A 12,919-nucleotide genomic window follows, 5' to 3' on the forward strand; every position below is an offset into this window, starting at 1 on the left:
AATAATTGATTTTTTAAGCTCTTCAAGAACACGATAATTTCATACGAAAATTGTATATTTCTTTTAATATCACGAATTGGCTTTTATAAACATCCATATTGCAAATAGAAAATTTCCACAAAAACACTATATTAATAATTAAATTGAAATTTACGACGAAACACTCAAGAATAAAACAAAATGTGAATTTAAAATGCAATTTTTTAAATTTCTCTTTAGATACACAATAAGAAATGTATGATTTGTTGTTTTGTCCAACTTTGCCATCACACTTAATAAATATAATTGCTTTAGCAATTAGGACAATTTTAGACAAAACAAGTTCAGCACCAGTTCTATTTCCAACCGAATGTCTCCATCTGCAAGAATACCGTTTTAAATTCGCAAGTTCCTAGATTGGAAAGAGAAAATATCCTCGAAATTACGGTATCAATAATTAAGCAGGACTTCCATTTAAATTTAATTACTTAATAGCGCAGGCTAAATATAATTGTGTGTTAATAAAAGTAGTGGGATTAACGTAATTCTTTTCATTCGTGAAGAAGGCATCAGCTAGTAAATAACATGGATATCAACAGTTTGAGTTATTTTAAGATTCACTGGATAGTATGAAAGATACTAGGACTAGACGCCCAATATGTGAATTGGAAACCCATGGTAATCATCAACATTGTCATCTTGCATCTAGCATTCAACATCGGATATCCATTCCATTTGGCCATGTCAATGTTTCGCAATGGAAATCTCACGGATGATATAAAGAACTTAACGACATTTGCCGTATGCTTCGCTGGAACCCTAAAATCGGCAATTTACGTACTCAAATTCTATAAAATTAGACAAATGGAGCAAATAATCGAGCTATTAGACTTGCGAATTAACGGAGAGGAAGAAACGGACATTTACATTAAGTTGAGAAGACAATTGCGAAATATCCTGTATGGATTTGCTAGTATCTATTTGATAGTCGGAATTTTTGCGGAGTTATCGTTCCTGTTTCAGACAGAGCGAGGCCTCATGTATCCCGCTTGGATTCCATTTGATTGGCAAAATACAACTCTCAACTATTACGTCGCTAATGTTTATCAGGTTACGGGAATTAGCTATCATCTCGTACAGAACTTTGCCAACGATTGTTATCCCGCTATGATGTTATGCCTGATCTCGGGTCATATCAAGATGCTCTACAGACGATTCGAAAATATTGGATTCAATGATCCATCCGATGCTGAAGCTCAAAGCGATTTGGAGAACTGCATTACGGACCATAAACGCTTGCTTAAGTAATATATGTTAAATGATTCTCATATTGTATAATTTTAATGGATTAATTCACAATTCCAGACTATTTCAGACCTTGGAATCCTTTATGTCACTGTCCATACTTATTCAGTTTGCTGTGACGGGAATTAACCTTTGCATTGCCAACGCAGCTGTTTGGTTCTTTGTCACTGAACCAATGGGTCGGACATATTTCTTATTCTACGCAATGGGTGTTCCAATACAGATCTTTCCTACTTGCTACTACGGCACGGAGACTGAGCAATCGTTTGAAGAACTTCCTTATGCCGCCTTCAGCAGTAATTGGATTAATCAGAGTCGCAGTTTCAAGCAGAAATTACGAATTTTTGTAGAATGTTCACTCAAAAAGAACACTGCTCTTGCTGGTGGAATGCTTCGCATCCATGTGGATACATTTTTCTCAACTCTTAAATTTGCTTACTCTCTATTAACCATCCTACTTCAAATGCAAAAGTAGATTGTAACTTATTAATGTTATTACTGATATTTAAGACATGTCTATGTCAGAAGCAAACTTACGAAATTATAGAAACCTCACCTTGAACTCACTTTTGAACTATAGGAACACGTAAGAGATATCATTGAAGAAAGCATCATTGAAAAATAGCTTCATAAAATACGGAAAGTTGAACAAAGTTAGAGACATCCACAGTTGAAGCTACTTTAAAACTCATGGGGCATTATGGAGACCAGTGCTTATTGTCTCCATTTTTTTGGAATTCTTAGTATATGTACGTTATATTATATTTGTATGTATGTTATATTTGATAGCTTTGAATGTTATTTCCCAACTATCGCTCATATTTCTGTCTGTGCTTCGTCTTTAATATTTCGTCTGTTTTATATAGACGAAATTTTACATCTACCTTTTACATAGCAAACGTTTATCCATTTATCGAAATGTGTTGTATTCTGATACATCAGTTTGCAATTGATTTTTATAAGCTCATAATGTTATGCCTAATCTTAGCAAAATGTTCAAGTTACTCTATAAAAGTTCAGATTCAGAGTTGATAGGAAATCCTTAGCAATTGTTAAAGTTGTAGCATTTTAAAAGTGCACAAAGAATATTTTTAAACAACTGTAGGCTTCTTCAGCTTTGCATTTTCTCATTTCCTATTCCCTGCTGATTCCAATCGTGAACGGCATTCCGACAGTTGTCTTCTTAGCAAAAAAGTGGATGAGTGAAACGTGTTGTCTTCTCAATGGGTGTTCCCTTTCAAATACATATGTACATATGGTATGTTTGTAAGTATGTATGTATATCCCACCTGTTACTACAGCACAGCAGGCCCTGAGCTTTGGATCCGCAAACTTCATTGTGTAGCCCTCAGCTGCAATTGGGCTGATGTTGTTTGTTGAGTGTTCATTGAAGCACACCGATGGCAGGTGAAATGTTCCGCATCAATAAAAGTTGTATTGAATTGTCGAAAATTAGCAGATGTTATTATTAATTACTGCGGCAACATTTTCATGCAACGCCGTGAAATTCTAAAAATACTGGCAACTCTTTATTATATGATCCAGGTGGCAACGTCGAAAACCACCACGTCTGCATTTCGATGTGAACACTACTGATACATTTTCATCGGCGCATCGATAAATATTTATTAATCGAACATTTCACAGCCAGGGCTTCACTAATAGTTGTAACTCCTTAGTTATTTAAATTAAAACCACAGCCATAGTTGATGTCGGCTATTATTAGCGTGAGAAAATCATTGGGTCGACCCATATGTATTAATAATGAAAAATATTAAATATTAATGTGTCAATGTAACACTTTAGTCAATTACGTGTTAAATTTTTAACACTAATATTATTAGGCACACCATGGGGCGGATGTATATAAATTGACGCCAACCACAAATTGAGTTAACAGTAGAACAAAAGCTGCAGGACAACGACATGGCAATCGACAGTCTGATTTTCTTTCGGAGTCACTGGACCGTTTGGAGGATACTTGGCCCAGCATATCGTCAAGTGACATGGATAAAATTCTATATAGTCTACAACAGCATAATGCACCTTTTAATCACCATTGGAAATCCTCTGCATTTGGGTATAACCCTTTTTCGTAACGGCAATCTCACGGATGACATCAGAAACCTCACGTTCTTTGCCACTTGCCTTGCTTGCTCCTTGAAGTTCATTATATACACCTATAACTTTGATAAAGTGACGAGAATGGAAAAGCTTCTTGTGCAATTGGATTCGCATGTTAAACACATAGCTGAAATGAAGATATATCATCGTCTGAAAATCCAATTGAATGTAATTCTCTATGTGTTCATTGGCATTTGTATATTTAGTGCAGCCTCCGCTGAGTTGGGATTCCTAATGCAAGAAGGACGCGGACTCTTGAATCCCGCTTGGTTTCCATTCGATTGGCGAAATTCTAATCGCAATTTTTACATTGCTAATTTTTATCAGATGCTTGGTTCAGTCTATCAACTGATGCAAAACTATGTAAACGATTGTTATCCCGTCGTTATGTTGTGTCTTATCTCAGCCCACATCAAAATGCTCTACATACGCGTGGAGCAACTGGGATTGAATGATTCAGAGGATGCTGCGGTTCAGATTGAGTTGGAGAACTGCATAACGGATCACAAACACTTGCTAGAGTAGGTATTTACAGCATTCAATGGCAATTGCGCACTTCTAATGGATACCGTTGTTGTTGCAGACTGTTCCACACCCTGGAGTCCTTCATGTCCTTGCCAATGCTTATCCAAATCGTTGTGAGTGCCGTAAACGTTTGCGTGAGCATTGCAGGAGTGTTGTTCTTTATAACTGCTCCCATGACTCGTGCTTATTTTGTCATTTACGCCATGGCAATGCCTTTGGAAATCTTTCCCACCTGCTATTACGGCACAGACAATGAGATTTGGTTTGGCAAGCTTCCCTATGCGGCTTTTAGTTGCAACTGGATGGATCAGAGTCGCAGTTTCAAGAGGAATCTGATGCTGTTTGTGGAACGTTCCCTAAAGCGAAGCACTGCCATGGCTGGTGGAATGCTTCGCATCCATGTGGACACCTTTTTCTCTACTCTTAAATTTGCCTATTCTCTGTTCACAATCCTACTGCAAATGCGAAACCCGTAAGGAACATTTTTATGGAAGTACATTATTCTAATAATGTGTATTAATGTTTCTAAAAATATTTCAACCTTTCACATTACGTATAATATATTTACTCACTTAAAAGCAAAAATACTTTATGGAAAACCAAATGCACCTTACTTAGGTATATGAGAATATAGCGAATTTCAGCTATTAGACTGCGCACAATGGCACAGCGGAAGCCAATTAGCATCCTGCAGCTAAACACATACACACAAAATGGCTACCGATTAGCTTCCGGTGCGTCGAATGGTGTATTGTATGTTATGTATGTCCGTGAGGAGATTGCTCAAATGCTGCAGCAAAGAGCAACACAACAACCAACATCACAACACAACTTAACAGCAGCAGAACAATACGAGCTTTGTATGATAATTGATTTGAAAGTGGCTTTTCTGCCGCTCGCAATGCTTTAGGGCAATACGTATACGCCACGTGTGCTGGAGTTTTGGGCTAATTGAGTCGGAAATGCAAATTTTGCGCTGGGAATCTGATGTTGAAGACGCTGAAGGCGCGCGTGGCTATGTTGCTATGCCATTTTTGGCTTGGCGGTCGTTTATTTATTTGCACAACGATAAAACATTAAAAGGCTTTCTCTGCCTTAGCTGGCCGTAATGCGCTTAAGTCGGCACTAAGTCATGTTGAATCTGCAAAGCCAACATTGTAAAAGGCGGTCCAAAAGGCGCGTGTCTAACAGTAAAATGGGCAAAAGCCCAGCAGCTGGCAAAAAGGGCCAAGCTACCAATCTACCAATTTATAGCCAATGGTCAGCATAGAACACGCTGAATGGAAGAGCTTCAGAGTGTGGGGGATTCTCTGGGGTAAATCGATTTGATGATGTTGAACGGCAGCAGGCGGCACTAAGTTGATTTGAATTTATAACAACAAACATTTAGTGCGCTCACACACACACATACACACACATATATCGACCGACAAGACAACTAAAGACCAAGACAAGGCGAGGCAAAGTGAAACGCGTTCAACTAAAACTACATTTCGCATTGCGTAGACGTATGCAAAGCACGTAGCTTAGATTCACCGCCTTCTGCCTTGGCTGGAGTTTGAGCAGTTGATTTTGCTCAAGGAAATATGAGAGCTCTTTTAATTTTTAATCAAGGAAAGCCACACAAAAACTGCTGCTGCTGCACACACAACGCACAAATTAGCAATGAAACTACTTTTGTGCTTAAGCCAATGCCGTCTTCCAGGACGTCTTCGACTTGGACTGCTGCCAGTCCATAGTCCACCGGCCGTGCTGAAACATTAAGCAGACTCAGCTGTTTCCAACCACTCAGAAATTGTATTTTGCCACTTGTATCATTTATTTGAGCTTGCAACACTCTGACGCCACTCTGTCGAGACGAGCATCATTATCGCCAACATGATTATCATCATCATGAGCGTCTTTATCTGTCGCTCTCCAACTGTATAAGTCATGCAACTGTTACTCGAAAGCAGCAACAACAAGAAGAAAAAAAGTCCAGCAAGTCACTTTATTTAGTTTGCAAAACTTACTCAGCTCAAGTGGCCCATTCTCATCCTCATCCCATCGCATCGACTACGTGCAACAGCTCATTTCCCAACTCAGACTCCGCCTGTCTTCGTCGTATTCCTGGCTGGTAATTTCTCATCCTATTTGAAGTTGTTTTCCTTTTCTTGCAATTTTCTGTTAGGAAAAATGTTAATACACTTTTGCTGCAAGTGGCAGCGTCGGCTGTTGCTAATGCTGTTGCTGTGGCAGCCACAAGTGGCCACTCTCACCTGATGGGACTTAACTTGGACATGAAGTTGTCTGCAAAAGCAAAGGGAAGCTACACGTGAGACCCAATAAATTACAGGCAAATAAGCCGGGAAGTTAAATTTAAAGATTTGTTTGGTTTCACTTAACATAGAATGAAATTAGTAAGCAACGATGTAAGCTGAGCGAGCAAGCGGGAGAGCGAGCGCCTTTGGGGCACAAGCAAATAGTTTACAACTTTTTGGCATGGAATTAATAGTTTCCTTATGACAGTGGAAGATGCGGATCCAAAAAACTTTCTGGCGCACATTGTCAAATTTCAAGCAAATCGAAAAATACGCAAACTATGCATTTGCCCCGAAAAGTTTTTGTCAACGGCTTAACTTGGGATGCCAAAGGCCCTCCATCTACAATAATATGCGACATCCTCCTTCTAGCTTCTCCTCCACATGATGATATTGCCTTTGATGGCCTTCGGAATGGCCCTCGGCGTCGGCGCAGAGAAATGTACTCAAGTAAATTACTAGATTTGGATAGTAGCAAAAATATTTAACCACAGTTGTTGGGAGTCAGAGTCAGAGACAGAGACAGAAGACACAGCTTCGAATGTAGGCTGAAACCCATATAAAGCGAGAAATTTTACAACCGGCATAAGAAAGTCACTTAACGTAGCCGTTGGCGACGGCAATGGAACATTATGTGGCTGCGACTCAATGTGGCGAGTGAAAGTTAATTTCTAAGGAAATACGAGAGAGCACGAGAGGAATGTAAGCCAGAGAGACAAATACAAGATGCTAGCATATACATATGAGGATTAAAGAGTGGGAGTCGGAGTGGGGCGACACGGCGACAGTGAAAACATTTTCCTAAACTATGCCATTAACATGTAAAACTTTCGTGGTACTTGTAACCGCCTGCTTGGTTATGCGGCTCGTCTCAGTCGCAGTCAGTCTCCATCTCTGTTGGATGGTCTTGGGGCACGTAAATACTTGCCAGAAACTTGAGCGAATTAACAACAAAAGTTCGTCCTGCTTCTGCAGCGCGCTGCTGTTGTTGCTGCTGTTGCTGCTGTGACGGAAAACTTCGTCAAAAATAACAGAAAACTGCTGCTGGCAAGTGACAATAACAGGAGGCAAAGGCAAAAAGGCTTGACAGCCAATGCCAGTGCCAAATGTCAAACAATTTGTGGTGCCCCAACGCCTCTCCCATTATTTACTTACAACGAGGTAGAATCTATTTAAAGCGCCCCTCCTCCTCTTCCACCTCCTTCTCCTTCTTCAACTTGACCGAGTATTAATAGCTGAAAACTTTACGAACACTATGCGAATACGAGACGAGGCAAGGACAGTAGTAGTTATTCAGTTCCTGTTCCTGGGCGTTGGCGATAAAAAGCAAAACACCATCCGCATAATGGCCGCTAAAGAGCCATCTAAATATAGTCCAACGACCAGTTACGAGTATAACTCATTATGTCTAATGAGTGTTATTTGTGCCTGACGCATAACAAACTCAATTTTGCATGAGACTCTACTCAGAACTTGACTTGACTTGACTTGACTCGTTTTCGCTTCAGCTTTTGGCGGCAAAAGGTCGAAATTAGTTTGACTTGACGGCACAGACAACCTCAGCTCTCCCCTGCTTCCTTCCCCCCTCATACTGTTTCCCAGTACTCACATTTACACACAGTCGCACAGAGATACACTTGTGGCAAATGAATGTCAACTTTGGGCTTTGGCAGAGGATTACGATTACAGGCAGAGGCACAGTGGCAATGGCAAACGGTGGGCGGGGCAGAGGCAAACATAATTACGCCCACACTTAAGAGCTTTTATCTGAGCTTGTTTTTGTGAAAAACTTTGCAAACAGATTTACACAATGTTCAGTTAAACGATTGCAATAAATTTCGCCTGCTTAAATGTGGTGATTACGAGTCAACTGCACTTTCCGTTGATCACATGTAAAAAATTATAATAAAAAATAAAGCAGAAAAAAACCAACAAAAACAAAAGCCAAAAAAACGAAAACGGTAACGATGCGAACGAGAGAGCGAAGCCAGACAAAGCCAGAAACAATAAACGTGGCCCAAGGCATATGCAAATGTCAATAACAAATACGCACATCACATCAAAATAAATACACCACTCGTTCTCTCTCTCTTTCTCTGTCTCCTGCGTGCATTACAGCATTACGTATACGAGGCGTTGCCATTGTGGCTGCCACATGGGGCAATTATTACACGTACCACGGGGCCATGAATGAGTCAAACACTGACTGTCTGTCTGTCTACTGCCTGCTGCCTGCATGACTGAATGAGTGAATGGCTAAATGGTTCAATGGACGGAACAAGTGCGGAGGCGTAAGGGCGTGTCGCCGCATCGCTCACATGCACGCCTTCATTGAAATTGGCGGATTTGCGTAAGGCAAATGCTACAATTGAAATTTCAAATACGTTGCCAGCCGATGACAGCCGTTTATGTTGATGACGAAGATTCTCCCAGCTGGCGGGCGTTGCTGTGGCTTACACGGATTTGAACATATTGTCAGCCCCGCTGGCAGGCACAATTCGACCCATGGGTTTCGCACCCACATACACAGACAGAAATGGAGGCGTGCACGCATCGGCCAACACACACACACATGGGTGCCACCCATGAAATTGATAACGTGTGATTTAATGTGTTTTTAACGCGTTTTAATGTGATTTTCAGTTAAATGAGGCGTGCCCTTTCAACCCATGCGCCTAGCCATAGAGCCACCCATTGATTTGTTGGCCCATCAACAACATGCGATGTGTTGAGCCGTTCATTCAGTGTAAATGCTTCGATATTCTTTATTTTCCATAATTTGTTTGCGCAAACAAAAGTGTCAAAGTATCACTGCCTAGAAGTATGCAACATTTTTTGCTCAGCAGAAATGAAATTTGCAAAATGTAGCAAAAATATCGCTGCCTAAAAGTAGGCAACATTTTATGCGTATAGGAAATGAAAGTAGCAAAATGTGAATCTAAATTGGTATGAATGCACATCTAAGTGAAATAAGTGGTACTCGCAGCACAAAAATGTTCGTAAATCACACACAATAAATTGCGGTTGCAATTCGTATTCCCATTTTCATTTTCGTTATATATTTGCTTTCCTGCATCATCAAGTTTTCACACACCATCGGCTTAAAGAGTGACTATATTGTTCATCCACTGTCCAAATAGTGGCCAATCAATGGCCAATGGCCAAAGCCATGCTTCACATACCTCTATCGCTATTCATTTATTTTTATCAATTTGAATTCTATATGCTCTGTGTGTGTGTGTGTGTGTGAGTGTGTGTTCGATTGAATGCATCATCGGTTGCGGTAAATTCTCATATGAACCATGAGGTATTGTTGATTTTATTGTGCATTTATTTATATTATCGCCATGGGCTGCCATCGAAACGGCAGCACCTTTTTTTTGCTTTGTTTTCCTTGCAACCAAATAATGATGAAAATTCTCTCGATTCAATTTATTGAAATCTGTAAAACTGTAGAATTGAAATTTCATTTCAACTTTTTTACAATATGCATACATTGATAAAAATTGGCATTCAATTTCTGATGAAATCCAATTAAAGTACAATGAAAACTATGCAATAAATCTCAACCGTAGCCTGCTAACCTTGACACTGATGTTGTCTCTGATTACTCTTTGTATAGAGTCAGAGAGTACCACAACTACTCGGAAATTACTCGACGGCAAGCTGTGTTCACCCCAAAAACCAAAAATGACATTAAATTACTTGAATGTCAACGTGCGGGTAATTTAAAAGCAATTTTGTGATCATCAAATGTCACCAGCAGATGAGCTCATAAACAAACAACAAAACAAAGCCACACACGCACCTCTTTTGCCAAATTCCGAATGGCGCTAAACAATGAACGAAAAGTGTTCTAACATATTCAACTTTCGTGCTTCTTAATTGATATTAACAAATATTGCGTCACTGCGCAAAGGGAGAGAGAAGTATACGAGCATTGATTCGCGAAGGAAAAGTTGCTAATAAGTACATAAAATACCTTTAAAATATTATTTAATATTCATTAGCATAGTTTTTGTGGTACAACTTTAAGTCACGTTTAAGCATAAATTTTGCAACTATGTATTTGAAATGTTTATTGAGTTATAAATTTCGTAGAAGAGCTTATTGCAATCAATATTAGAGGCCCACCAACTGTTGGTATATGTTTAGCCACCAGATTTGCCAATTAATTGCAAATTACATGCATGTCGTTGGCCGATGAAAATGCATTTTCAATGCCAGTGTAAACAGCGCGCTGGCTGTCGATTGCACAGAGATGATGACAGAGAAGCCAGCAAACAAAACCGCAGCTACACGTAGTCAAAGTCAAAAACATGACGCTGTTGTTGCTTGGCGATTGTGTTAAGGTCATTGGCGGAAATTATAAAAAATTGCGTGCCGCATAAAACAAACAGCAAAAAAAAAACAACACAAAAATGAAAATAATAATCGTAAGAAGCGTGCAGACGAGAGATTACCATGCTGTGTGATGACTGTGATCTTATCAGCCAAGTGGCTGTTGCGGCTGCTGCTTCTTTCTTTCGAGACACTTGACAACATTTCCGCTTGGCCAAATTGAACAGTTGCACAGTTGTTTTGATGTGCTGTGGTCACATCAAGCAGATTGAGCGCTTATCGCAAAACGGGGAAAAAGACAAGACGATGACGAAGATCTGGCTGAGAGAGGCACTCAGTTGTAATGCCATGTTGATTGTGGTTAACACACAAGTGACCATAATTCAGTTGGCAAAATGGTTACACGTGTGCACGACCCTTGGAAGCACCTCGGCATGTGGCATGCGACATGTGGCAGACACATCCACAATCTGCGCCTCATTCTCCTATTCCAATCTCAATTCCATTTCCATGCGCATTCGCATTCGCATTCATCTGCGTTCGCAATTTAATGCCTGGAAATCATTCGTTTATTCATACATTTCCGGGTTGGGTCGAGTGGGTCTTGTGTCTTCTGTCTTAAGGTGGTAGTTCGTTCTTTTTACCCAAATAGTATCACGTACGCCTTCAAACAATTATTGTCCTTGCCTAGTGACACACACAAACAGACGCAGTGCGAAGAGAATACAAGTAAGAAGACGGAAATTTATTATGCAGGATGCTGTGAATTAAACTCAAATTTGATTTAAGACGACAGCGAGAACGTTTTTCTATTTTAGGTGAGAACAAAAGCAGCAGCTGGATCTCGGATCTGAATTTGACTTTAATCAGTTGAACAACATCTTGATAGTTGCGCTCTAAATCGCATTTGGCTCATCTATTTTAATGGGCTCGCAATTAAAATGAATCGCCGTGCAAATGACCCAATAAATTCGTTGGCTCAATTGTAATAAATAACAACAAGTTGCGGGACATTTTCGCCAGTTCAGCACAGTTTCTAGACCAGCGAACAGTTCAATACAACTTAGAGATTCACCAAAAAGCAAAGCCAACTGCAAAGCAAAGCGTTTATAGTGTCGGACTAACTGTGGTGGCAAATCAAGCCAAGCGCGTACCAATTGCAAACAGGTAAACTATAAATATTTGCGATTTACAGCGTCACACGCTGCGTATGTGTGATGCACTGCTGTAGATGATTCACTTCGGTCGATCAGCATTGTTTTTGGTTTATTTTTGCTTTTTTGCAAAAAAATCACTAGTTTTCATTCTAAAGTGGCTGTAAAAGTAAACAAACCTAATGTTTATCGTTGCGGTGTGAAAATTCGCGCATGGCTTGCCGGTGAAAGTTGTTAATTGTTTACCTAATACTCAAAAAAAAAAACCTCATACGCTCGCCTGCAGCTCTTGCAGCCAAATGTTGCAATCTCTTTCGATACGTAGCGTATCGAAATGAAACAAAATGAAACGAATTGATTGCCGCATATGCGGAAAAGAAAGTCGCCGATGAAGACAAGCCTCGAAGCGCAGTCATTGGCCGGGCACAAGAAATCTCAACTGCGGCACATTTACTCGAAAGTATTAATCGGTCAACCAATATTTTATTTCAGTTAGGGGAGGAGTTCGAAAAGTTTCCCCAAAGAGGTAAACGCTTGGATTATTACAAAATAAAAATAATTAATCAGTTAGCCAAGACTGTCAGATACCCACTATTCGTTGTGAATAAAAGCAAAACAATGCGGTATTAATTTTAAAATATACCAAAATAATATACCGAAAAAAAATTCTAAAAATATGTCAGAGATTATATTTGGTATATTGATATGATACAACTTTCAAAATGTACCATAGAGTGAAACAAATATTATAGATTGTCAGAAAAGAAATAATAGCTCTATCTATTATAGTTTCTGATATTCAGTGTTTCATACGGTCATACAGACAGCTTTATCGTTTCATCTTTTGACTCCAATCGGAGATGTCTCCTTCTGCCTGTAATATACACATATACTGCAGGCACGGGCATATAGCGGGTGTATCAAAGCCTTACTTCAATCTGCGAGGCACTTCGAGAAGTTGCTCCAAAGCTTCACTATTTTTAATGGCGAAACAATTGAGACACACCTCGTTAAACAACTCAGCAACTGGTCAGCTAATCAGCATGTCAGGCAGGCAGTCATGCGTGGTTATTTCTGTTGCCATTGCTATTGCTGTTGTTTTTTCGCGCCGCTAGACACTTGATGTCGTTGCCGTCGCCGTCGTCGTTGAATACACAGAGCGAAACAGCAGCGCACGCGCATAGCGCAAGT

The 12,919-nt window shown here is 39.8% G+C and overlaps 3 protein-coding genes across 7 annotated transcripts in view; 2 read left to right on the forward strand and 1 right to left on the reverse strand.

The window, feature by feature from the left end:
• Nucleotides 1-2,784, reverse strand: part of LOC117568040 (uncharacterized) — a 67,168-nt gene extending 64,384 nt beyond the window's left edge. For all 5 annotated transcript variants that reach the window (XM_052004246.1, XM_052004245.1, XM_052004249.1 and 2 more), the window contains exon 1: nucleotides 2,574-2,784. The gene's annotated coding sequence lies outside the window, so the exon portion shown is untranslated. The remainder of the gene's footprint in view (nucleotides 1-2,573) is intronic.
• LOC117568043 (odorant receptor 59a-like) lies at nucleotides 310-1,834 on the forward strand. The gene is made up of 2 exons (XM_052004251.1): nucleotides 310-1,283; nucleotides 1,345-1,834. Exons 1-2 carry the CDS (start codon nucleotides 655-657, stop codon nucleotides 1,757-1,759), a joined length of 1,044 nt encoding a protein of 347 aa, XP_051860211.1. The 5' UTR covers nucleotides 310-654; the 3' UTR covers nucleotides 1,760-1,834.
• Nucleotides 2,785-3,001: 217 nt separating the features above from the next.
• LOC117569392 (odorant receptor 59a-like) lies at nucleotides 3,002-4,465 on the forward strand. The gene is made up of 2 exons (XM_034250521.2): nucleotides 3,002-3,929; nucleotides 3,992-4,465. Exons 1-2 carry the CDS (start codon nucleotides 3,211-3,213, stop codon nucleotides 4,407-4,409), a joined length of 1,137 nt encoding a protein of 378 aa, XP_034106412.1. The 5' UTR covers nucleotides 3,002-3,210; the 3' UTR covers nucleotides 4,410-4,465.
• The last annotated feature ends 8,454 nt before the right edge of the window (nucleotides 4,466-12,919 follow it).

The sequence above is a fragment of the Drosophila albomicans genome, chromosome 3 (genome assembly GCF_009650485.2).
Source record: "Drosophila albomicans strain 15112-1751.03 chromosome 3, ASM965048v2, whole genome shotgun sequence".
In the NCBI taxonomy this organism is placed as follows: domain Eukaryota; kingdom Metazoa; phylum Arthropoda; class Insecta; order Diptera; family Drosophilidae; genus Drosophila; species Drosophila albomicans.